At 40.2% G+C, this 23,190-nt stretch overlaps 3 protein-coding genes across 7 annotated transcripts; 1 reads left to right on the top strand and 2 right to left on the bottom strand.

Moving 5' to 3' along the window:
- The first annotated feature begins 432 nt into the window (after window positions 1–432).
- si:dkey-125i10.3 (zinc finger protein 185) lies at window positions 433–11,032 on the top strand. 3 transcript variants are annotated; one of them, XM_042220829.1, is made up of 10 exons: window positions 434–508; window positions 1,055–1,092; window positions 1,175–1,286; window positions 1,409–1,483; window positions 8,736–8,795; window positions 8,942–9,022; window positions 9,143–9,976; window positions 10,088–10,150; window positions 10,513–10,615; window positions 10,719–11,032. In XM_042220829.1, exons 2-10 carry the CDS (start codon window positions 1,083–1,085, stop codon window positions 10,821–10,823), a joined length of 1,443 nt encoding a protein of 480 aa, XP_042076763.1. In that variant the 5' UTR covers window positions 434–508; window positions 1,055–1,082; the 3' UTR covers window positions 10,824–11,032. The 3 variants fall into 3 exon arrangements, with proteins under 3 accessions (XP_042076761.1, XP_042076763.1, XP_042076762.1); XM_042220827.1 differs by having other exon boundaries at window positions 433–508; window positions 8,942–9,976; XM_042220828.1 differs by lacking the exon at window positions 434–508 and having other exon boundaries at window positions 518–1,092; window positions 8,942–9,976.
- si:rp71-1d10.8 (tigger transposable element-derived protein 6) lies at window positions 3,476–6,979 on the bottom strand. 2 transcript variants are annotated; one of them, XM_005922073.3, is made up of 2 exons: window positions 6,836–6,979; window positions 3,476–6,081 (listed from the first exon to the last, which is right to left on the bottom strand). In XM_005922073.3, the coding sequence occupies exon 2, from the start codon at window positions 6,071–6,073 to the stop codon at window positions 4,775–4,777; it is 1,299 nt and encodes a 432-aa protein (XP_005922135.1). In that variant the 5' UTR covers window positions 6,074–6,081; window positions 6,836–6,979; the 3' UTR covers window positions 3,476–4,774. The 2 variants fall into 2 exon arrangements, with proteins under 2 accessions (XP_005922135.1, XP_042076765.1); XM_042220831.1 differs by having other exon boundaries at window positions 6,738–6,972.
- A 44-nt stretch (window positions 11,033–11,076) lies between the features above and the next one.
- On the bottom strand, window positions 11,077–16,505 carry plp1b (proteolipid protein 1b). 2 transcript variants are annotated; one of them, XM_005922078.3, is made up of 7 exons: window positions 16,371–16,505; window positions 14,244–14,430; window positions 13,981–14,137; window positions 13,550–13,727; window positions 13,206–13,279; window positions 12,942–13,007; window positions 11,077–11,910 (listed from the first exon to the last, which is right to left on the bottom strand). In XM_005922078.3, exons 1-7 carry the CDS (start codon window positions 16,372–16,374, stop codon window positions 11,839–11,841), a joined length of 738 nt encoding a protein of 245 aa, XP_005922140.1. In that variant the 5' UTR covers window positions 16,375–16,505; the 3' UTR covers window positions 11,077–11,838. The 2 variants fall into 2 exon arrangements, with proteins under 2 accessions (XP_005922140.1, XP_005922139.1); XM_005922077.3 differs by lacking the exon at window positions 16,371–16,505 and adding an exon at window positions 14,828–15,194.
- Window positions 16,506–23,190: the final 6,685 nt, after the last annotated feature.

Genomic DNA, 23,190 nt, shown 5'->3' with positions numbered 1-23,190 from the left:
CCCATGGGACCACATGAGAAACTGGGACTGTTGTGGAGGGTCTCACCAATAAGTGTATAAAGAGATTACATTAATATTGAGCAGAATTGAGTTCAGTTTAATCCCCTGCTATAGCCATTAGTAGGAAAGAAAACAGCATCAAGTACTAACCTGCAGGGTTCATTTAAATACCTTTAAGCTGTCAGGCAGGTTATAAAAGCCTATTTTTAATTTGCTTCTTAGCAAAGACTGAAAATCTCACTAGAAAACATCTCTGGAATGTGACCTCTCACACTCAGAAAAATCGAAACCACAAAACAGTGCTGCCCCTCTTATCACCCAGCCTATCCGCTTGCTCAATGAGCCTGTGTAGCATCATCCAGGTGCGGCACTTCAAAACTAACAGGGGAGGGGGGCGGGATCTGAAACTGCAGGGGTGGGGGCTCTGGTGGAGGTATTTCTGCCATCTTATTTGCGTGTCACAGAGACCCGGAGGAGGACCGGCACTGATCTGCTCTGACACAAACAGGTGAGAACACAATACGGCACAAAAATGGACTTCACACCCCTGTTCGTGGCCTGTGTGAGGAAGGCCTCATTACCAAATCTGAATTGCTTTCCTTTTCTATGAATAATGAATTTGACCTGCTTAATTGGGGCTGGCACATCTCCAGAAAGATTCATCACAAGAGATTAAAGCACTAAGCACAGGTCAAAATGTTAACAGGCGCTTGAAGAGAATACAGAACAGATGCGCAATATGACAAGATGCAGAGAGACTGGGGAGAGCACGAGATACATTTGTTAATAGTGTTTACAAGCAGATTAGATTTTTGCACAAGTTTTATTGTGGAATGTCTTCTGGTATGCTCAAATGGTTTTATTCAGATAATAATAACTGTCCACATGTGTTAATAACAAAGAGTAAATGCTTCAATATCACTTTATCATGGTGGGTGAGTTTTTTGTGTATAGGAATACAGCTTTACAGGTTGCGAAAGGGGGTGAGTTGGGAATGAGTGTAGAGTATGACAGGTAAAACGTACAGAAAGTTTATCATCAAATATTTCCTCAGGTTGAACATCTGAGAAAACATCAGCAGCATGTCAAAAGGTGAGTATTTGATAAGATTAAACATGGAAGAAAAAACTATTTCTTGGTATGCAGTACTGATAAAAGTGTGTGTGTGTTGTAGATATTAACAGAAGCGAGGTGCTTCAAAACATCAGGGTGCGGTCTACGTTAAAAAAGGACGGCAGCTGGATCCAAAGATCAAATGATGCCAAGAAAGAACAAGACACAGCGGGGTACTCACAGTGATTGAGATGCAACTTCAAAAATTGAGTTTTAAAATTTTGTTTTTTTTAATTGAAAGGGATAATTGAAGCTGTCCTGTCTCAGTGTCACAGCAACCTCTTCTGTGTTGCAGAACGAACACAGATGTGGAAACTAAATCTATTCCAGCTAGGAGTTCACAAGTCCGGTTGGCAGCCAGGAGATTTGAGTGAGTGCTGCAAAATTATTTTAAAAAAGAAAAAACACTTTTGAATGTAAACGTTGCTCAGGCACACCGGATTTAACTGACAAATACACAGAAATGGTAAAACAAACAAACAAAAAAAACAACAACTTTCATTTCTAAGGCTTCAAGCATCCGCACATATGAAAAATAATAGTCTAGTCCTTACCATGGCTTGGTAAATATACCTTCAGATGAACTTTAAAACTTCACATATTAAAATATGTTTTTTTTTAAAAAGACAACAACAAAGCAAAAATGCAGAAGTAGTGTGTGAAGAACTAAGTACAGCCTTATCACCAAATTCGCCCTAAGGTGCTTAGAGAAATCAAATCAGAGTCTATAGGCCTCGGTTAGCATGCAAAATGTTAAAATTTGTGACAGTGCAACCAGGAAAAGACTGAACAACAGAAGTGGAGATGTCTGACCATAGTGTGTAGTTTCATGTTTGGTAAAACACCCCCCAAAACAAACAAACAACAAAAAAATGCACAAACATTTTATAGCAACTCTTAGGCATGTTGGTGGACGGGTGATGATTTGGGCTGGTTTTGCAGCCACAGGAAGTGGGCACCTTGATATCACTAACTTGACCATGATGAACTCCTCTGTATACCAAAGTATTCTAGAGTCAAATGTGAGGGCATCTGTCTGACAGCTACAGCTTGTCCAAAACTGGTTCTTTCAACGGGACAATGAATCCAATCACATCAGCAACTCTATAACAGAATGGCTGAAAAAGAAAAAAGGCAACAAGTTAAAGAAAAGTGGACCAAAATTCCTCCGCAATGATGTGGCAGATTGATAAAGTCATACAGGAAGCTATTCAAGTTATTGTTGCTAAAGGTGGTTCTACCAGCTACTCAGTCACTGGTTGTTCTTTTCACACACTCCTTCTGCATTTTGGCTTAGTTTGTTTTTTTTAAACCGTGTAATACGTCACGCATTGTTGTTCATCTGAGGTTGTATTTCAGAAACTTTAAGAGCATGATTTACTTTCAATATGCCCTCATATGTAAACCTCAGAACTAACAGAGGCCATAAATTTTTACCATGACTGTAAATCTATTTTTTTTTTAAAGAAAAATAATGTAAAACTTAAATATTAGACCCATGTGTATGGCACCACACAGTGTGGTGGCAGTTCTGCAAGTTAAACTCAAATTGTCCTTCGACTGTGCTGTGTCATTGAATCATAACTAAAAATATTCCAGGCTTCAGGCACAAATCACCATCTGTGATATTAACATACAGTACAAAAACATTAACTTAGCCCTGGGCATCTGTACCGCATCCATAAAACTCTAAAATACACTGCAGTGTGACCTACACTTAAGCTGGTTGATCAAACGTTAATCTTACTGGGGTGCTTCCCTGTAGGACACATGCGTATTTTTTCCTTGAATACTGTAGCAAAGGCTTTCTAGGGAACAACTTAACATATGAGATTGTTAATTATATGGTATGTGACAAATGTTTTACCAGCTTTGTTTAAAAAAAAAAGGTTAATGTTAATATTAATACCCCTGTGCATTAAAATTATGATTTTGATATAGGCATCCAATAATTATAGTCATATACAGAGTTATTTTATACAGGTAATAGAACAGCAAGATGTTCTTCTGCTTGGTTGCACAATATTTCTACTAAATAAAGGATACGTCAGCTTTAGCTGCCTGACTATTGTCGGCAAATGTATCAATTGCACTGACATTACATCACTCAGCCTGAACATGTACATAACACAGACACACACACACTCAACTATGGCTACAGCAAAATTTTGTAAATTATTAAGGTTATGGACAAATTTTTGCTTCAAACACATTTAAAAATATCTTTATTCTAGATGTCTGACTTTTCCCCCTGAGATCACGTAGGGTTCATTCTTCCAGGTGAACAGAAAGAAGCAAATTATTTAAAAAGGTCTTGGGTTTACTTTTATATCAGTTTCTGTGTTCACAATTATTCAGGATACTTATGTTCACAGGCCACTTTATTATGTACACCTTGCTTGTACTGGGTTGGACCCCTTTTCCTCCAGAACTGTCTTAATTATTCATACCATAGATTCAACAACATGCTGGAAACCTTCCTGAGATTATGATCTACATTAACATGATAGCACAGTGCTGCCATGTGATTGGCTGACTTGATATATGCATTAATGAGAAGCTAAACAGGCGTACCTAACAAAGAGGCCAGTAGATGTAAGTAAAGGAACAATAGAATCACATGTACAATTTCAAACTATTTAGGGAAAAAAAGACAACAACCGTTGGAACCAAAAATGGACATATTTTCTTTGACCTCCAAAGAAAACCATGACAACAGCAGTAGGTGTATCATATTCTACAGCTGCATCATCTGTTGATGACACATCCTTCAATAAATGGTTCCAACTTCCACTCAAAATCAGTCTGGTAGTTAAGAGGCTTGATTGTGCTTCAGAGACATCTTGCACAGCATAAAGTGTAGTTATCAGACGTCTACAACAGATAACATATGAAAATGTGCCCAAGCTTTAAATCCATTCTTTTATCCGTTCCAGTGGGTTTGAGATAATCGAGTGAATTTGTCACATTACTTACATACATAAAACAAATGACAGAGTGAATCACCGGTGTTATATCTGTGCAGAACTGCTCGGGCAACTCACACCTCACAGCCTCCCCTCCCTCACTTACTGTCAGAGACCACTAAACTGAAATCATGCCCCTTACCAATGATGGTTAGCTTCGCTAACTGACTGGCCAGCAATACCAAAAAAAAGATGGCACTGAATATCTACAAATGTCCTTTTGCTCACAATCCCCTAGGCTGAAGCAACTTGTGAGTGCCTTGCAAGTGTTTTTCTTTTATGGGTCACTTAATTTAAATGGCTTGCCATCCAATAATTCACAAGAAGATGGAAGCATTTATGAAGAGAAATTACAGATTTTTGTTAAGCAGAAATATTTCCTCTATTTTTCTTTTATTATTCTTTTGAAAATCATGTTCACCTTGGGACTCCCAACCCATTGAAAACCACAGTTGTGCAGCATTCAAACATTATTACCGGATAACTAAAACTGAGCTCATTGTTGAGTAGTAATTAATAACAATGCAAGCCTTCCTCAAACAGGGCTCTCTGCAGGGAGGCAGCAGGAGGTGGTTCACTATATTAAAAACAGGACTGTAATTAATTCAGTATTTTGAAAGACAGAACGAGCCTGTGTTCATTTCTGCTTTGCTCAATTATGCAGTCAATCACACTTTCATTTTTATAGCAATGAATTAGGAAGACGGCCCAGCATCTGTGAGGTCTCCTACAGTGTGCACTCCCGGCACTGGTGTTGACAAGGAGGGTGCAGCTATCTGGCCAGGGTGGTGGGCTGATATCATGTGTCTGTCACAGATGGTGAAGGGGTTCAGTGGGTAGATCCCAGATTTCCTAAAGCCTTCCTTCACAATTCTCACACCTTCCTCCTCTTTTGCTACCTGATATGTTCCTTTGAAAACCCCTGAGAACTCCTTTTTGCTAACTGCAAAGTGGGTGTCAGTAGTGTAGCCGTCGCCTAGGAATGAAGCAAAGTGCTGCTTGAGGACCACAAAGAGACCGTCATTGAGTGGCTGGAGGATGTGGGAGCAATGAGGTGGGAGGCACAGAAGAATGACATCCTCCTTACGAGCTGTTTCCACCACCTCCAGGTTCACGGGTGACTTGTGGCCATCGAAAATCAGCAGCAGTGGACGCTCCTTTGGTGCGTGCACGAGAAAATGTTTGAGGAACCATTTCTTAAAGAGGTCTGAATTGATACATCCCGAGTCTGACCACCCGTATAGGGCATTCGGTGGTCCTTGTGTCTTGTAGCATACTCCCCCTGGATAGGCCTTTGAGTAGATTATAAATGGGGGGATGTCCTCTCCAACCGCATTAAAGCAAGCCAAGACGGAGACATGGTCCCTGGAGCCTGGCGCTGGCTTGTAGCCTAGACCGACAGATTTGGGGAGAGTCACCCTCTTCCTACTCAGCTGAAAGTCTGTGTCATTGCAGTTGAAAATTTGGTGAGGCTTGTCTATGAGCTCATGAGCATCTACAACAGTCCTCAGGAGGTGAAAAAACTGATCTACTGCTTCCTTTCTCACTGACACAGTCCTCCCACGGACAACATTGTCTGCTGGCTGAATAGTGATGTTTTTCTCTTGTCTCTTTCTAAAATTGAGCCACCATGTCTGGCCCAGTTTGGAAAATGCCACCCTCCGGTGTTGCCGCTTATAAATTGACGATGCGAAGGACACCAGCTGCTGCTTTGTAAGTGGGAATCCATGCCTGGACATGTATAAGGAGAACTCGACCAACAACTCCTCATCAGCAGATGTTATAAGCTGAGCCGGGCCGCTACGGCTCCCAGGGGTCACCCGTCCACTGACTCTGTCCCCCAGTGAAGATTTAGGGACTCCAAACTCCTTGGCGGCTTGTCTCACTGTGCACCTGCCTGACTTGACCTCTATCAGTGCACGCTCCATGGCGTCCTCTGTCCACCTCTTCTTTTTCTTCCTCCCGATTTTATCAAGGTGATTTCTCGATGGCATTTTTCCCCCTATGGCAACACAAGAAAATACTGAGATGAACCATACAAGTAAAAATCCGACAGCCACAAAGTGGCCTGGCTAAGCACCAAAAAAAAATCACAAATCACATTGACATTGGTATAAGCTTACTAATTAAACACATTTTTACTTTACCAGAAATAATTGCTTTGTACTTTGTGTAGTTGGAGTTTATTGCAGTCCTTCAGCGCTCATGACAACCAGATATAAAAGGCTTGAGTTTGTTAGTCACCTATAAAGCTGACTTTATTAAACAGGTAATGCATTTTTAGATCTCTAAGCTCACTTCAATAAGAATAAAAGATCTTGCTATTTTTGTTGTTTTTTTGCTTAAAATGTTTAGAGCCTGCACTAATGTATTGAAATAACAAGGAACAGAATGCCATTTAAGATTTTATTTTTTTAACCGGGCCTAAAATAATATTTATGCTATATTTTGTTTTGAAAAACACTGTATCAGTGTTAAGTAACCTGATAGGCTTATGTCAAGTTTCTTTCAAAACCTGGTGGAAAGCATCGGGAAGTAACATTTTTGGAGGCACCTCATTTAGCTCTAAAAATGATACAGCAGGCCACATGAATTTTCTATTAACTACTATTATGTTTTTTATTAAAAGTAAAAGTCGTAAAATACGAAGCGACTTACTCGTCTCGGACCGTGTTGGTATTATTTTTGATGTAAAACAGCAGACGTAAGGACTGTGGTGCTATTTTGAGACGATACTACACTTGAAAACAGCCCACCTGGGTAGTGTTGATTCCACAGTGGCCACTGATATGTCTGCTAGTTACAGAGAATTAAAATAATGCTGCTACATTTGACTATCGCCGTTAACTTCTCCGCTTAGCAATATGCTACTACTTTACGAAGCCGGGGAAAAGCGGAACAAGACCGGAAGTATTTCCACGACGCTTTCAAAATAGAGGTATCAAGAAAATAAGAGCCCAAGCCTATGGAGACGCTGACCACTGACCAAATCAATAAATTGCACTACAGTACCCTTGTAATGATAATCAGCTAGCCAGCATTGTTGTGAAAAAATTTTTTTTTCTCCCTTCTTGATTTATTTATTTTATTTTTTGTACATATTTGTCACACTTACATGTTTCAGAACAACAAACACATTTTAATATTAGACAAGGATAACCTGAGTAAATACAAAAAAGTTTTTAAATGATCCTTTCCTCTATTAAGGCGGAAAAAATGTCCAACACTACCTGGTCTTATGTGAAAAGTAATTGCCCTCTCGTTGTGCCACCCCTGGCAGCAGGAACTGAAGCGTTTGTGATACTGCAGTTCGCCACACTGAAGGGCTGAACAGTCTAATAGAGAACATGCCAAAATATCTCAATTGGATGTAAGTCCCACTTTGTCTAGGCCACTTTAAAACCTTTCCAAAAGGGCTTGCTGGTGTATTTCACTTCTTATCCGTACCTTGTATATTTGTGCTGCTACATAAAGCATAATGCTTACATCATTGTTCCGTTTCTATCTATCTATCTATCTATCTATCTATCTATCTATCTATCTATCTATCTATCTATCTATCTATCTATCTATCTATCTATCTATCTATCTATCTATCTGTCTGTCTGTCTGTCTGTCTGTCTGTCTGTCTTTCCCAGATTATCCCAGCAAACACTGTTATGTTCTCCTTATTTGGAGTAAAACCAGAGACACAGCTATGAAGAGGCCTCATGAAGCTTAGCTTCCCCAAAGTGTTCTTACCAAAACTAACCCAGCAAACACTGTTATGTTGTCCTTATTTGGATGTTCCAAAATTAAAAGTTGTGCTGATGTCTTAGCCATCTGCTGTACCTTTCGCCCTTTCTGCCTTTTACGCATCTGTTCCCTGGGTCTGATGGTTCAAAGTCCATAAACATTTTCTATCAAGTCAGATTTTTTTTAACAGAAATAATAGAAATGCACTAAAAAGATAGACAAATGTGTGTATACTCGCTGTTTTAGATGACCGCAATTGACACAAGTCATAAACCTTCTGAATTAATAGTTCAGTTCACACACTCATGAATGACAAACACCACATGTTTTGCTGTCACTTGTTAGGCTGCAAAGGGACCATTACCTCACAGTTTGTTGTGTATACAGCATATTCTTCTGTATCAAGAGGCTTTGCTCCTGCGGGAAAAGTTAGATTTTAGTTTGTGTGTCTCTCATTTATTACCAGCCTCAGCCACCACTTCACTGCAACGTGTCTGGTGATATTTACACCATTAATAAACATTGTGTTGACATTTAAGGCCTTATTTGTTAGCTTTGTTTCATCAATCACTGATTTCACATGCTCAGAATGCTCATCCTTCAATGCAGGTTGCACTCTTCATACAAATTTTTTTTAATGTAAGTTATGGATGAACGTTGTTTATATAAGAGATTCTGAAACTCCCAGAATACTGCTGACGCTGTATTCATTAAGCAAGCACTATATATGATAGCTAATGATGTACATTTATATTATTGCTCACTAGATACATCAGTCACTACTCTAATGTGGAGCATTTGGCTTAGACTTTATTTCTGAGCCAACATAGTTAGAAGGTGATGAAATCTCTTATTGGTTCTGAAGAAGCAATTAAGAAAATATAAGGCTTTCTCTTTTCTCTTCTTATTCGTACCTTGTAGAGCAATAGATCCTCCACCAAGTTCTCCTCTTCAAAAGGCAGAGGTCATTTCATCTGAAGGGTATGTTGGTGCTGAATGTAAATTAAACTGTGCAAAACCTGAGCAAATATTTACTGCTTCTCTGCAAATCTGCATATTTCAAGCTTAATCTCAGTTAAATCTGAACATTTAAACCAAATACTCAGTGCTTTATTTGTCTGTTTTAGGAATTCAGCTAATCAGGCAAGTGCTGAAAATATTTCAGCTCCGAAAGACACTCGGCCTGAAGGCTCAACAGTGAAGATAGAGTTAGTATACGAGACTGTAACTGGAAGTGTTAAATTTAAAGATGCTGAGTGTTTGTTATTTTGCTTACAAATCAAATTTTTTGTTGCAAAGTGGGGAAGAAGTAACACTCTCTTTTACAGGCCTCAACCCCCCACAAAAGCACCTATTCAAAATATTAATGCACAGCCAGAAAAGACATTTACTGAAGCAACTGCAGAAAACACGGAACAACATGCTGATGCACCAGCTGACACCTGTCACAATGAGGATAAGGCCTCCGCAGATGCTGATGTGAAAAATCCCCCTGCAGAAATCTCTGCTGCGGAAGGCACAGTGAGAGAGAGTAGTGAGAGTAAAAGCACCGCTGGAGTCTCTGGAGAATCTGTAATCAAAACAGAACCGCCGAATACAACTAATTTAGAGCACGCAGGAGTAAACATGTATGGACCACCTGCTTTGGCAACATCGGGAAAAGAAGCTTCTCTCCAAGGCGGTGTGGAAACACCCGCTGTAAGTGATGCAACACCAGAAGAAGAAACTGCTCTACAAAACAGCACCATATCAGTCACCGACACTCTGCCTGCACCATCTAGTCAATCCGATGCTGACACTGCCAAGGGTGTGGAGTTTAAAGTCGAGTGTGCACCACCCTCTGAGCCGGTTTTTAAGAGCGGAACTGAAGAGGCGGTTGAGCGTGAAGATGAAGGCACTGTTGTTGAACAAAGTTTTGATCCAACACCTAAGACAGCAGCAGACTGTGACAAAGAGTTGAACATTGAAGATGCCCTTGACCAAGTAGCTGCTTCAGATGCAGAAGGTGTTTTGGATAACACAGAGCACGCAGCTATTAGACTGACTGATGCTTCAGCTGTGGAGACGGCCAAGGCTGAAGCTGTTCCTAAACCTGTGGAAGATCCAAGACAACCCCACTCTGAGGACTTCAAACCAAACCAAAAGTGTGATGATAGCCATATGTGAGTGTTTTTATTTAAAAAAAATAAAGGAACAGTAGAGTATTCAGTGTTGTTCGCATATTTTTATTTGAGCACTAAAATCATCCTCATTGTTTGTGACTGTTTTTGTAGTTCTGATGTGTCTCAAAAGCCTGCAGAGGACGTAAACTCAACAAAAACTCTGAATAAGCCCATGTAAGTTTCTCACTCTTACTATACATAGTTATACAACACTCAAAAAATATCTATCCCTAAAATGTTGACATTAAGTAATTTGATTACATGTAAATTTTCCAAGTGGTTTAATTACATACATTAAATGTAAAACCGTAATTTAATGGACTCTGGTCATGATTGTTATACATTCAGCATATCTTCCTTAATTGATGAAGTATTTGAATAAATTCACTTTTGATTTCATATATTTCAGTTACATTTAGTCAAAATTATTGCTTTGTGTTTATGAGAGCCAAGAATGTTTTTTTTTTGAGTGTACATAAGTGTAAAAATTAATAAGGTTCATAACCTTTGCTTTGTTTTTTAACCACCTGCTTCAGTCACGGCAAATCTCCTTGTTACTTCTGCAACCAAATCATTAATGGAAATGTCAAGATCATGTTCAGTGAGCCTTCGATAAACTGCCACCCAGACTGTTTAAAGGTTTGTTATGTCTTCTTTTGTAAAAATGCTGTATATCTGTGCTTTTATGATATCCTTTCACTATCTCTCGTACATGAAATTAACACTGAGCATGCTTTTGCAGTGCGGGGTTTGTGCTAGGGCCCTTGGAGATATGCTGACCCCCATGTTTTTGAAGGACCAAGTGATCCAGTGTGGAGTGTGTTTTTCAGAAGCGGTTAAGAAATGATGCCTATTTGGGACAAATATGTTTCCAGAAAATAGTCCAAGCATACCTTGATGAATGTGCTGTCCATTATTTCCCATAACTTCCCTATCGACTTCTTCTTTCTTTCTTTTTTTGTCACAACTGTATCCAGTAAAAGGGCAGTATATTGTTATGATTAATGATTCTGCAATGAAAAGGATAAATTAAAAATACAGCAAAAAAAAAAAAAATACCAGCAATGCAACTGTATATGGCTAGAATAAAATTCCACGCATCAGATTTAAATGTTTTAATGAGCCTTAATTTCAAATAAGCACACACAAGTCTAAGTAGCAGGGCTACACGCTAAACACCTGGGGACAAGTTACTGAAGCATCAACCCCTCTGCAACCTAAAACAGCTTATATTGTGCTGAACACCTTTTTATCCCACCTACCATGGTAGCATTTAAACGAAAGAGAAAAAAAGAGACTGTATAAGTATGACTAAAAAGCACGTTTATTGTAAGTGAAAGCTCAACGGGAAATTTGGTTCGTTCAGCCTCACTCGTTTTAGTTCATGCAGTTTTGAAGGCTGATAATAGAGAAGCCACAAAATCATACTGAGAGCCAATTTGGGTGTCAGTAACCACTGAATACTGTGCATGCAGTTATGACTTGCGAGGCAAGCTGTCATTGCTCTTAATTATTCATGAAACATCATAAATCACAATGAGCACCAACAAAGCCTCACACAAAGGATAAAGTGAGAGATACAACCAGCAATGGGAAAATGAACAACAAAGCTAAGAGAATCATCTTGAAAGGAGGATCTGATGCACAGGCCAGAGCTCATTGCTGGAGGTAAATTATCTTCATCTCTCTGTCTGTTGTTCATACATAATAGTGATGAGAAACTATTTCTGTTATTGGAAAGGTTTAAAGAATAGCAGGCAATCCAGGTTTGGAGGTTGCCGTTTCCCAGAGGATGAATGTAGGCTGACTGTCCATCTCGTAGTCGGACAATGGGGTTAACAGAGAAAACTGAGGCGCTGCACTTAGCGAATGCCTTTTCTGCCCAGGAACCGCAGAACTGCGTAGTTGTAGGTGGTGGCAACCAGATACAGGAACTAGAGTGAGTGGAAGAATTAATGAAATGAAAAAAATAATCAGCTTCTACACATAAACGAGTACTGTAAGCATTTTTTTTGCAAGCAGACAATGAATATTCATTTGTCTCCAAGAGGAGAAGTGATCAGTATAATGCTTTAATCATCCAAGATAGAAAGCAAACTTTAATAGTCATCTCTGACTGTGTGTAGTCACGAACAGAGTTTTGGTTTAGAGAAATCCACACGTTGAAAATTCATTTATTTCTGCTCAATACAAACAAGGTGACTGGAATTTTTTTGCGTGAAGATCATAGCATTGAAAACTGACATTGACAGTGTGTCGCCGTTCCTCCAAATAATTCACATACTTTGCTGTGTACAGTGTTAATCAGAAGCGGCTCCACTCACAACACCATTCAAAATGATACTTTAAACAGTAAAAGCAGCTCTGTTTCTGGAAACTCATTTTCAAGTGCCTAGATTGAGAAAAAACGTTTATCGGATGTACCAGTGATGGTGTTTTTCCTGCTTCATCATAACATTATATAATATGATAAATGTAGATAATATGATAAAACATATATATCATATTAATGTATGTCCAGGATGAACACTAAAACTGGCCAATCATGCTGTTGTGATGTCACAGCATTGCAATTTAGGGGGAAAAATAAGAAAAAGATGCCCGTGTTCAAATATGACCCTCTTGTGGAATAAATGGTAAGCATTTCAAGGGTTTTCTTTATTAATGAATGCAATAAAATATATATATTATCAAGATAGACTTGCTGCCAGCCAGATTTAGGTTACTTGCATTGGTTTGGTAATGATAGTTTTTAAAGAAATAGCTAACTTCTTGACCTGTGCTAACGGAACTCTCAGAAAATATTGTTGGTCACTGGCAATATTAATCCTTGACAAGCACTATTATGATGACGTAGGAAAAACACCAACACCGCAGAGTGGTTTCATTTCAAAATTTAAATTTGATTCAGCTGTTTAAATGGAGTTAGCTTAAATGTCCTAGAAATAATGCAAAAATAGCTCACCAGTGCTAACAGAGTGATCCCAGCACCGGCAAATGCAGCTATGTACAAGTCATATGTGACATAGAACTGGAAGACATAATAAAAAAAGGTTAGCTTGAAACACATGCAGGGCGTTTAATCAAACTCTTGTGTGTTACTGTGAGCTCTCTCATATGCACGTTGTCCTGCTAATAATTCAAAACAGATTTTATGTCGATTTTGATCAGTGATTTTAATGTGATGATGCCAAAATGCTATATCGAACTGTATAAAGACTCTACTCACTTCACTAGTTTTGCAGATTGCTGCTAAGGTTGTCCCACAAGACTTGCCTGGCATTGCATTCCAAGGAAGCAGACCTTAAATGGAGACATAACATAAGTGAGAAACCTCATACTATGGCTGAATTATGATGAGATTTGATGATCCGTGTATGCTCTGGCTTGCCTGAAGCATGTCGGGGAAACTATAGTGAAGAAATGACCATAAAGGTGTAGTTCTCTTCATTATTTCCTGACTAATATAGCCATCAGTCTAGCAGCCACTACACGGTGATTAATTGCTTTCAAGGGCGCATTAACATTCCCATCAGGGGGACCATGTGGTCAGTAGTTACACGAGCAACGCACCATACTGCCTGGCGTCCATGCAGATCCAGCCATGCTGATTAATGCTGGGGGTTGATTCAGACAGGATGTTGACGGTGTGGCAGGTCTGCTCCATATTGAACAAGAAGAAGACTGGGATAGCACTGAAGGCAAACACCGCCAGCCAGATGAAGGCCAAGATGTACGTCACTATGATGAACTGTTGTAGCAAAAAAGTGCAGCACACAAGGTCACAGAATCGCAACACAGATGCTAATAGATACTTTCCGCGTGATAAATGTGGTGTCATTAAATCTGTAATGAACCATAATTCATGTGGAAATTGCAGAACCAAAGAGCATATTTATTAGACTCAAAACAAGCCAGAATTCAGCATCTCAACAATGTTGACACCTCACATTTCCCCTCCCTCTTCATTTCCTCGCTCCCTCCTCCTCCACCCATGTGCTCACCGTCAGGCTGAGGCAGCGGCCGCACTGGGTACTCCTGAATTCGCCGAAGGTCTGTTTGACAGCACTTGTTGTGTAGAAGCCCTCAGCCAGTAGCAGGATACCATAGAGGAAGAAAAATGAAGCCAGACCATAGATCACGTACTGGAAGTATTTGATACTGGAACAGTCACAGAGAGAAGTCAGTCAATTAGTTAAAACAAAGCAATGCCAGAGACTAGAAAAAAGAAGCTACAACTGAGAGAAGTTATTGAAAAATCACTCACAAAGAGGCCATGACCACATAGTCCTGAATGTTGCGGGCAAAGTAAGTCTCAACGAGGACTTCGGTTTGGGTCAGCGCTTCGTGCCCGCAGCCACAAAATAATGCCATGCCAGCATAGCACAGCAAGGTGGCCACCAGGGATGGGTAGGGCACTGCCCCAATGCACCGGATACAGCAATCATAGCAACCTGAGGGGGCATAATATATCAGCACACAGGCGGCACACACCGCACATATAACCACACAGCACATCTATGCCACAGTGGGGGACTCTTTCACCCAGTGGGGGAGCTATGAAAAAGGCCTCGCTTTGTCTGAAAATCCATGAGCATACACCAAAACCCCAACAACAGGCAAGAAAGCAAAAGCAAAAGACCAAGAAAAAAAAAGAAGATAAATTAGACAGCAGTGACAAACAAGAGTTCAAGCAGCGTCTCCCAATAAAGCGTCCAAACAAAGGCAGCCAACACGGACTTTATAGCAATCTCACGCACTTCTTCCAGAGCAAGCTGAGCTGTTGAAGCAGGTAGCAAACATCCAAAGTGTTAATAAATGCATTGCCAGAAATGGGATAGAGGAAAGCACCTAAGGCTTTGCAAAGCCAAGGCTGCCTGACCGGAAACATTTGCTGCTTCTGATGCTGTACTCCGCTATAAGAAAGGTTCCAGTGCCAACAAGTGTTGTACAGAGCTCTCTACAAGGTATTGCTACTGTAAAATAAACCTCTCAGCGCTGACTTCATCCAGTATGTGAAAGCTCAAATGCTTGTGCCAACACCTCACAGCTCTGCTCTTACTAAATCTGGTCCAGCCCTCTTTGTCCAGTGGTCACAGGCGTCACCAGGCGATTGAGGGATGGTGGTGAAACGCTGGCTTCAGGGGGCCCAAAGAAAGAGCATCTCTTTGTGGCAGCAGATACAATATCCATTGTATCTGCCATGATTGGGAAGGAACAAAGGCCAGTGATGTCAAACAAAGACCATGGTGCCACAATACACACATATACTACACTAACGTAATGGCGGAGGGGTCACCGGGACCGTCTCTCCACCACTGCCAATGTCACTACTCAGGGCCTCCTCCCTCCACAGCTGGCTGAGACTGGTACCATGGCACCGAGTGTCAATGTCGGTGGGGGCCGGGTTCAAGTGTTTAAAGAGTGGGTGGAAGCATTATGAAGGAGAGGGGCAATTTGAATATCTTCACAACAACAACAATACCAAGCCCAACTCAAAATTAGTTAGGCCCAAACATCCCCAAACATGTCTATTTCTGCATTCATCTTTTGCAAGATCTTTTGGTTTTTAGTTGGAAGGAAGAGAAACTGTGAGTTAAACAAACTGTTACTAAAATATAAATAGTAACAGCAGGAAGACTGTTAGTCCCAAAAATGATAGCGCCTACGGACGCCCACGCTTAATCTGTGCCCGGCTGCAGCAGTAGTTGTATTGATAGAGTAATAAACGCCACAAAAGCCTCAGTTTGAATTTCAGTGCAAAGTGCATCAGTGCATTTGCAGCAGATGTCAGGTAATTACTGAAATCTCCAAAGCTGCTTTAAAAAAACCCAAACAAACATGCAGAATTTCACTCAGAGGCTATTTGCAAGTGAGAACAAGTTTAGCAGAAGTTGTTTGCGTCCACAATTCTCTTGGAAGTGTGACAAAATATGCCCGTGACACATGTGGGAGTATTTGACCTCTTTCACATGAGTGACCTGGCATGGCCTTGGCATGATGAGAGTTGCTGCCCAGCTCTGTCATGCCACTCTGATTCCACTCTAGTTTACTGCTGAAAGAGATTAGAGCAGGTGACAAAAAGGTAAATAATCCTGGCAGCGTGCACGTGTTTTTCTTTTTGGTCTTTTGAAATCACCATCATATGTTAACCTGCATCATGTGTTAGAATCAAGGGGCAAAAAGGGAATTAAATCAAAAAATGGGTCTAGAAATGCTTTTGATGAATTAAAACAGAGGATTAATTTGCAGCAATTCTTCCCTCAGACTTGATATCAAAGGACATCAAAGGCAACATTAGTACTGGTTATTGAAATAGACTTTTTTTTAAAAAAAATTTATGAATCCCATCAATAACAAATGATAAGAACCATTAGAAATTCTGTGCACTCACCCATGTCCGGAAAGAAGTGTCAGGTTATTGAAGTTTTGCTGGGTGGCTTTGTGACTGTGATATGAGGATATGAGAAGTTATTCGCCGCCACCCCTATATGAATCTAACTCGCGCTTTTGTCTCATCAACAATAGATAGACCACATCTCCCCGAGTCACATCTTAAAGTCACAAAGACCCATTTCAGCTGCCAGTCATTATTTAAGGAGCCACGGGGAACAGAGAGTGGGCCAAATATTCTAACACGAACTTTCATCTTGTTATCTTCTTCCTTTTACAGCATTTTCATTTCTTTTCTTTCCCTGATTCTATCATAACATATGTGGGTAATTTAATAAACATGCCAGCTTTTACATGCACACTTTACACTTTTAAGCATTCAGTAAAATAACAACTCAGCTATTCTGCGATCTACTTTTTTTTTTCTACATGTTTTTATCTCTTTACACTTTTGTGCTGATAATTCATCTGTTTATTGCACACACCCCATGTCAGACATCAGCACCACAGGTAACAGGTCTCGTGGCTTATAAGTCCATTTGTGCAGAACACTTAAAGATAAGAAGCACGCACAGACAGAAGAGGAAAATAAATCTAAACCTCAGTGACTGACATTGACGAAGTTGAGTAACAAGGGTGACATTGATGGTTGGGTCCAGCTGCTGTCCTCCTTCCCTCCCTCCCTCATGTTTGACCCAGTTGATGTCAAAGCTGGGTTCACTACAAAGGCGCCAGTGTGCAGCAGGAGAAAACACCATGCTTTTTTTTTTTTACGAGAGAGTGAAAATCCTCACTCTCCTTTCATATGCCATTTAAAGCACACAGTGCACAAGTAGACGTAATCAAATATCATCATCAAAAGACACAAATTATCACACTATTATATCACATTTAATTACCAGGAATTAAAAAGGGAATGCTTTAATTATTTTGGAGAAACAGCACTTTATATTATTATACAGTTATCTATCCATCCATTCGCTTCTGCTTATCCAGGGGGTGCTGGAGCCTATCCCAGCTGTCATAGGGCGAGAGGCGGGGTACACCCTGGACAGGTCGCCAGTCTGTCGCAGGGTAACACACAGGGACAGACAACCATTCGCACTCACATTCACACCTATGGGCAATTCAGATTTTCCAATTAACCTATCCCCACAAAGTACATGTCTTTGGACTGTGGGAGGAAGCCGGAGTACCCGGGGAGAACCCACGCAAACCTCACACAGAAAGACCCTGCTGATGGTAGAATTGAACTCAGGACCTTCTTGCTGTGAAGCAACAGTGCTAACCACCATGCCACCATGCTGCCTATACAGTTATCTAGTTGTATTAGTTATTGGGACTGCTAGAGATGCAGTGCAATTTTTACCAACTCACCGGATCCTGTAAAAAGCTGGAGGGACTGCTGTGTTCCCGACCCAAAAAATAAATAAAAAATCACTCCTCCTCAGACAGTTCCTTCAAATATAATCAGCTTCTGGATGCTGAAATTGTTTGGTTTAACTTTCCATTCTGCAACCTTTCTCAAAGCAATTACAGATCAAGTGATTTGTTTAGAAAGGATTCATGACACTGGCTCTGATACACTTAAAGTGCAGGGAAGTGATGCCTTTGAAGTCTCTAAGAAGACATATGAGAGAATGTGAAAGAGAGACAGACAAGAAGCATTAATTAACCTCTGTACTGCATATGAGTGTGTACAATGGCTGTCAGCTTTGCTTAATGTTGACAATCAAAGGACGGGGATTAGGTAGGGGGACTGGATTTAGACGCTTGCTGTCTTGGGTGGCATGAAAAGAGACTTTATTAATAAACTGCATTCCACAAAGCTGATGCAGATGGTGGCCGGTGATGTTACCATAGATCATATGATAAATTATTCGGTAGCAGTTAATAAGTCTGCGTAACAGCCTCTGGTTAATGCATGAACTGATATTTTAAACAAACATATTACTGCCCAAGCGTTCAACTAACGTGCAAATGTTATAAAGGCTATTTTGCATAATCACATAGGAAATTGTAGCTATATTATTATCGGTCCTACTCTGCAGGGTATGTTAAAATAATGCAATGTAGGCCTATGAGACAGTGTAATTGATATGACACTTTTATAACTGACTGCCTAGGATAGATACACTTGCCAGTATTTACACACTGAACATGGTAATATGCATGTTTATACAGAGGGAGTGGAGAAGTGCCCTGTAAAAGTATTTACATAATCTCTTATCACCGTTGTCATAATGTGTGTCGTGTTATCTTATGAAAAAACCAAACAAACAGCTCTCAAACAAACAAACAAGCACTTGGAGGAGAAAAACAAGTCAGGCTCAGTCGGGAGTGACTTCAGTGCCAAGGGCCTCCTGTGGCGAGGGTTAAATTATTTATTTTCCCAGATGCTGAAGTAAGGATGGACTAAGCTTCCCTCCATGTTTGTTTGATTATCTTTAGTGATCTCAGACTCTTTCAGCTGGGTATTTGGGATATGAAACCAGCCAGTGTGTTTTAACATGATTAAAAGATGAAGCCTAAAACAGCAGCAGTAGCAGGAACACCTAAGGAAACATGAGGACTGTAAGGAATGTGTTGGTGGTTTTTCTAGAGGTGTGTACCAAGCAAAGAAGATGAAAAGATGAGATCTGGATAATTTTAGTATTCTCAACGCTCCACATGCTGGACAAAAGTGCCAATTCATCAGTCAGTGTCTGATGACTACTGGCTGCATTGCCATAGTGTTTGATAGCGAACGCTAGATACAATCATAATCTGTATATAAATGATGGATGTAGATCTGATCATTTATACAGTGCACAATGTGTTACACTCAAGATAACTTCTGTGTATTAGTGCAATAGCTCTTGGCTCTCTAGTGTGGTGTCTTTTGTGTTATTTCTGGCATTGCTGTTCATGCTCTGTAAAGATATGCTCTTATATAGATGTCAGGAGTTTATAAACTGTGTCCTGTGGCTATCATGTTGGACCTCTGGTGAGTTCACAACATCCCAGTGGACATAACAAGACCTCCAGGCTCACCATAGGTTGTTTTGGGGTCTGCCAAGCAATGAAGGTGCCATAAAGAGAGGAAGGCAGAAGCAGGGCTGCCAGGTGGATCTATACACAAAGCCACATGGGTGTATTCCAACATCAGGGATGCATACAGCACTGTGACCCTTCCACAGTTGGGTCTGTCAGACCATCTTTGATTACTCCTTCCCCTAGCACGCAGCCCTCAGGAAAAAACAAAGCCACACATAATGATCATCAAAACCTCCCCAGAGGGCTCTATCACTGAGCTACAGGACTGCTTTGCACACACTAAATGGGAAATTTTTGAAATATACACAAACTGTGCTGCATCTCCACCTGTGTTATTAAGCACATCAGCGTTTTTTTCTGACAAGAAACCCTGGATAACTAAGGAAGTCCAGTCTCCCTTGAGGACTGAATGATCTAGCCCTCATGTCCGTTCGAAGACAAGATTGAAAAGTGGCATCAATCAGGCCAAACAGGACTGTAAGAGGAAAATTGAGGTCCACTTTACTGATAATAAACTCAGGCAGGCTTGGCAGGACACACATCACTAATCACAAGGACAGCAATCTCAAACTCAACAACATGAACACTTCCCTGGTAGAGGAGGTAAGCTGCTTTGCTGGCTTTGAGGTTAAAAGACCCAGTTTGGGCCCTCCATCTACCACTGTACAGGAGTGTGATGTGAACCTCATGTTTAGATTGGTAAACCCAAGGAAGGCTGAGAAAAGCTTCTAGCTCAGACAAGGTACCCAACAAAGTGCTCAAGGCGTGTCCCAGTCCAGACCTCAGCATTTTTCACCACTACATCTTTAACCCTTGCACAAATCATTATCCCACCTTGCTTGAAGTCATCTGTCATCAATCCAGACTCAAGGAAAGCTTCTGACTCCCTCACTGACTACAGGCAGACCTGTTGCCCTAACATCTACAATCCTGAAGTGCTTTGAAGGGCTGGTATCAAATCACATCAAAGCCTGTCTTCCACTGACTCTTGATCCACATCACTATGCTTACAAAGTGAACAAATCCACAGAGGATGCCATTGCGACAGCTCTCCACTCCGCCTTGAATCATCAAATGAATCAAAAAATGTGAGGATGCTCTATGTTGACTATAACTCAACATTAACAGCATCACGCCATAGAGCCTGATCAAGAAGCTGGCTGAGTTTAGTCTTTCCTCTCCTACCAAACACTGCACCTCAGTCCATCCCATTAAAACCATTATTAAATTTGCTAATGTCACCACACTAGTGGGACTCATATGAGCGGCAGATGACTCTCTCTACAGGGCTGAGGTCCATCAACTGGTCATGTGGTGTTCAGCAAACAATCTTGCAAAAGAAAACAAAATAAATCATAGACATCACGAAGAGCAGAGGCTCACTCGGTCATCAGTGGAGACTCTATTGAGAGGGTCCATGTTTTTAAATTTTTTGGGACCTTTATTTCCAACAATCTCACCAGGCCTCCCGCAGTGCAGGACATTAAAAAGGCTATCCAAAGAAAGTAGAAAAGATCACTGGCTGTATCCCCTCTATGGAAGAGACTGCAAGAGAGAGATACCTCTCAAGAGCCTTCAGGATCACTAAAGAAACCTTCCACCAGGTCACTTGCTGTTTGACCTGCTTAGACCCTACATGTCCAACATGAGTTTTTCTCCATGTGTAAACATTGTTCTGAATTAAACATTATTATTGTGAGGCAATTGGACTCATTCATATTCATAAATATTTATTGTCTTCTCCTGAAAGGGTTTGGTTCACTATGTAAAAACTGTTTTTTTGTGTGAATGTCTTTGTTGGCAGAAATATCACCTTAATTTCTTGTATTAGATATTGCAATGACAATAAAAGGCAATCTGATTCTGATTCATAGATTGGACATAGATGGACTTAGACACCGTGGCATGGTTTGTGTCTCCACTGTGGTGTATGGAGAGATTTTTCTTTCGGAGGATCTCTTCTTTCTAAGAATTTCTCCTTTCTCCTTTAATTAGTCATTAATGTGTGGCTCTTTTCCACAGTGTTTCTCTTGTCCTGTCGCCTCACACCCCCAACCGTTCACAGCAGATGGCTGCCCCTCCCTGAGGCTGGATCTGCCAGAGATTTCTTCCTGTTGAGAGGGAGTTTTTCCTTCCCACCAACACTAAGTGTTTGCTCATAATTGGATTGTCTGATTTTTGTGATTTTCTCTTTAGTATTGTAGCACCTTTACAATATAAAGCACATTGAGACAACAGTTTTTGTGATTTGGCGCTATATAAATAACACTGAATTAAATTGAACAGACACTTGGAATGCAAAACGGAGCAAAATGGAAATAATGTTTTATTCAATTAGAGTCAAAACAAGTGAGTGAACCCAAAAAATCAGTAGGAGTTATTACATATGTCAAAGCTAAAGGCTGTTTTCTCATAGACCTCTATAGGGCTGGAAGTGTTTTCACAGACAAGTATTGGCCCCACTGGCTATTAGAAAGATTGTAGTTTTAAGATATATCTGTGGTGGTTTCACTTTTCAGACCCAGATGCTAGGCCAATCCATTATATTATCTATTACACTCGGAAAAGATAACCAACATAGCATATATAAGTTACTGACCTAGTAATGCTTTAGAGAGAACAAATCAACATAGATAGTCTAATTTTAACCCCAAGCCTTATCTAAACCTAAATTAACCTCACATCTTTTAAATTACTTCACTGGAAATAATCGAGATTCCACTTATTCAGCATCACATTCAAACTATTTAACAATACTGGACTTTAAAATCCAAATTATAACTGAACTGGAGACATCTTTTTTGCAACTCATCAGAAAACACTTCAGCTGGAGAGTTAGGTGTGCTGAAATAGTGTCAGCTGATGCAGCATCCAGCTGCTAGCCTCAAGCGAAGAAGAGAAGCCAGTTACAGAGGTCTGTTGATCTCACTTCTTTATCCCCAGATTTTCAAATATCTTACATGATTTTTTTAGCGGCTTACCAAGGTTTTAAAAAACACTCCAGGAACAGTGTAACAGTGTAAATGCAGCACAGTTCCCCTGTAACTGCATCTCTAAGGCTAATCATGACCTAGATATTATACAGCTTAGGACTACCTTTCTTGACATATACGATTTATAAGTTGTCATTATACCTGCTTTTTCCCTATAAATTGTGTTCAAATCCCAGATTCGGACAAGACTCATCTTTAGTTCCAAAAATCTTTTAATAGCCATCTCATTTAGATTACCAGTAAACAATTTTATAGGTTCAAAGAACTCAAATCGCAAAGCTTGAGGTCCATCGTGTCCTTTCAGTACAGAAAGACCCCTGGGTTTAGCTTGACAAGGGGTCCAAACCACTTGGAGAGGGAGCAATATTCTGCAAGGTTCATAAAACTGCTTTTTAAATGTGAATAACTGAATTGGTATACATACAGTTACAATGTAATTACAGTCATCTCTCTGAAGACCTTACAGTAGGCTTTTCATAAACAAACGACAAATAAAATGTTGGTCTAAGTTTATTCTGTACAAACAAGCCAAGCCAAAAGAACCATGAGTTTGGTTAGAGTAGGAAAAACACATCTTAAGCAATTTTCTCTTTATAGTGAAGCAGAAGATCTATTGCTACGATGTACTAAGCAAAAATTGAAAAGCACATAAAACAATAACATAGCAAGGTTACTCAAATAGACTACAATAAATTACACAATACTACATATGCAAAACCCAATGGTTAATTTCAACCAGTGCCTAATTTACATTTTTGTACTGCAGCTGTCAGCCACACACTCGCACCACAC

This window comes from Haplochromis burtoni, unplaced genomic scaffold, assembly GCF_018398535.1.
Source record: "Haplochromis burtoni strain Fernald_Lab_line unplaced genomic scaffold, NCSU_Asbu1 Contig_56, whole genome shotgun sequence".
NCBI classification, from domain to species: Eukaryota; Metazoa; Chordata; class Actinopteri; order Cichliformes; family Cichlidae; genus Haplochromis; species Haplochromis burtoni.
This window is presented reverse-complemented; position numbering and strand designations above follow the sequence as displayed.

Bases quoted from the DNA above. Each gene is read 5' to 3' on its own strand.
- si:dkey-125i10.3 (XM_042220827.1), top strand. The intron at 1,287-1,408 runs GTACTCACAGTG...TCTGTGTTGCAG, and splicing joins AAAGAACAAGACACAGCGGG to AACGAACACAGATGTGGAAA. The intron at 10,151-10,512 runs GTAAGTTTCTCA...CACCTGCTTCAG, and splicing joins AAAACTCTGAATAAGCCCAT to TCACGGCAAATCTCCTTGTT.
- plp1b (XM_005922077.3), bottom strand. From the start codon at position 14,867: ATGTTTCCGGTCAGGCAGCCTTGGCTTTGCAAAGCCTTAG. The intron at 14,138-14,243 runs GTGAGTGATTTT...TGACTGTTCCAG, and splicing joins TATGTGGTCATGGCCTCTTT to TATCAAATACTTCCAGTACG. The intron at 13,728-13,980 runs GTGAGCACATGG...TTGCTACAACAG, and splicing joins GCCGCTGCCTCAGCCTGACG to TTCATCATAGTGACGTACAT.
- si:rp71-1d10.8 (XM_005922073.3), bottom strand. From the start codon at position 6,073: ATGCCATCGAGAAATCACCTTGATAAAATCGGGAGGAAGAAAAAGAAG.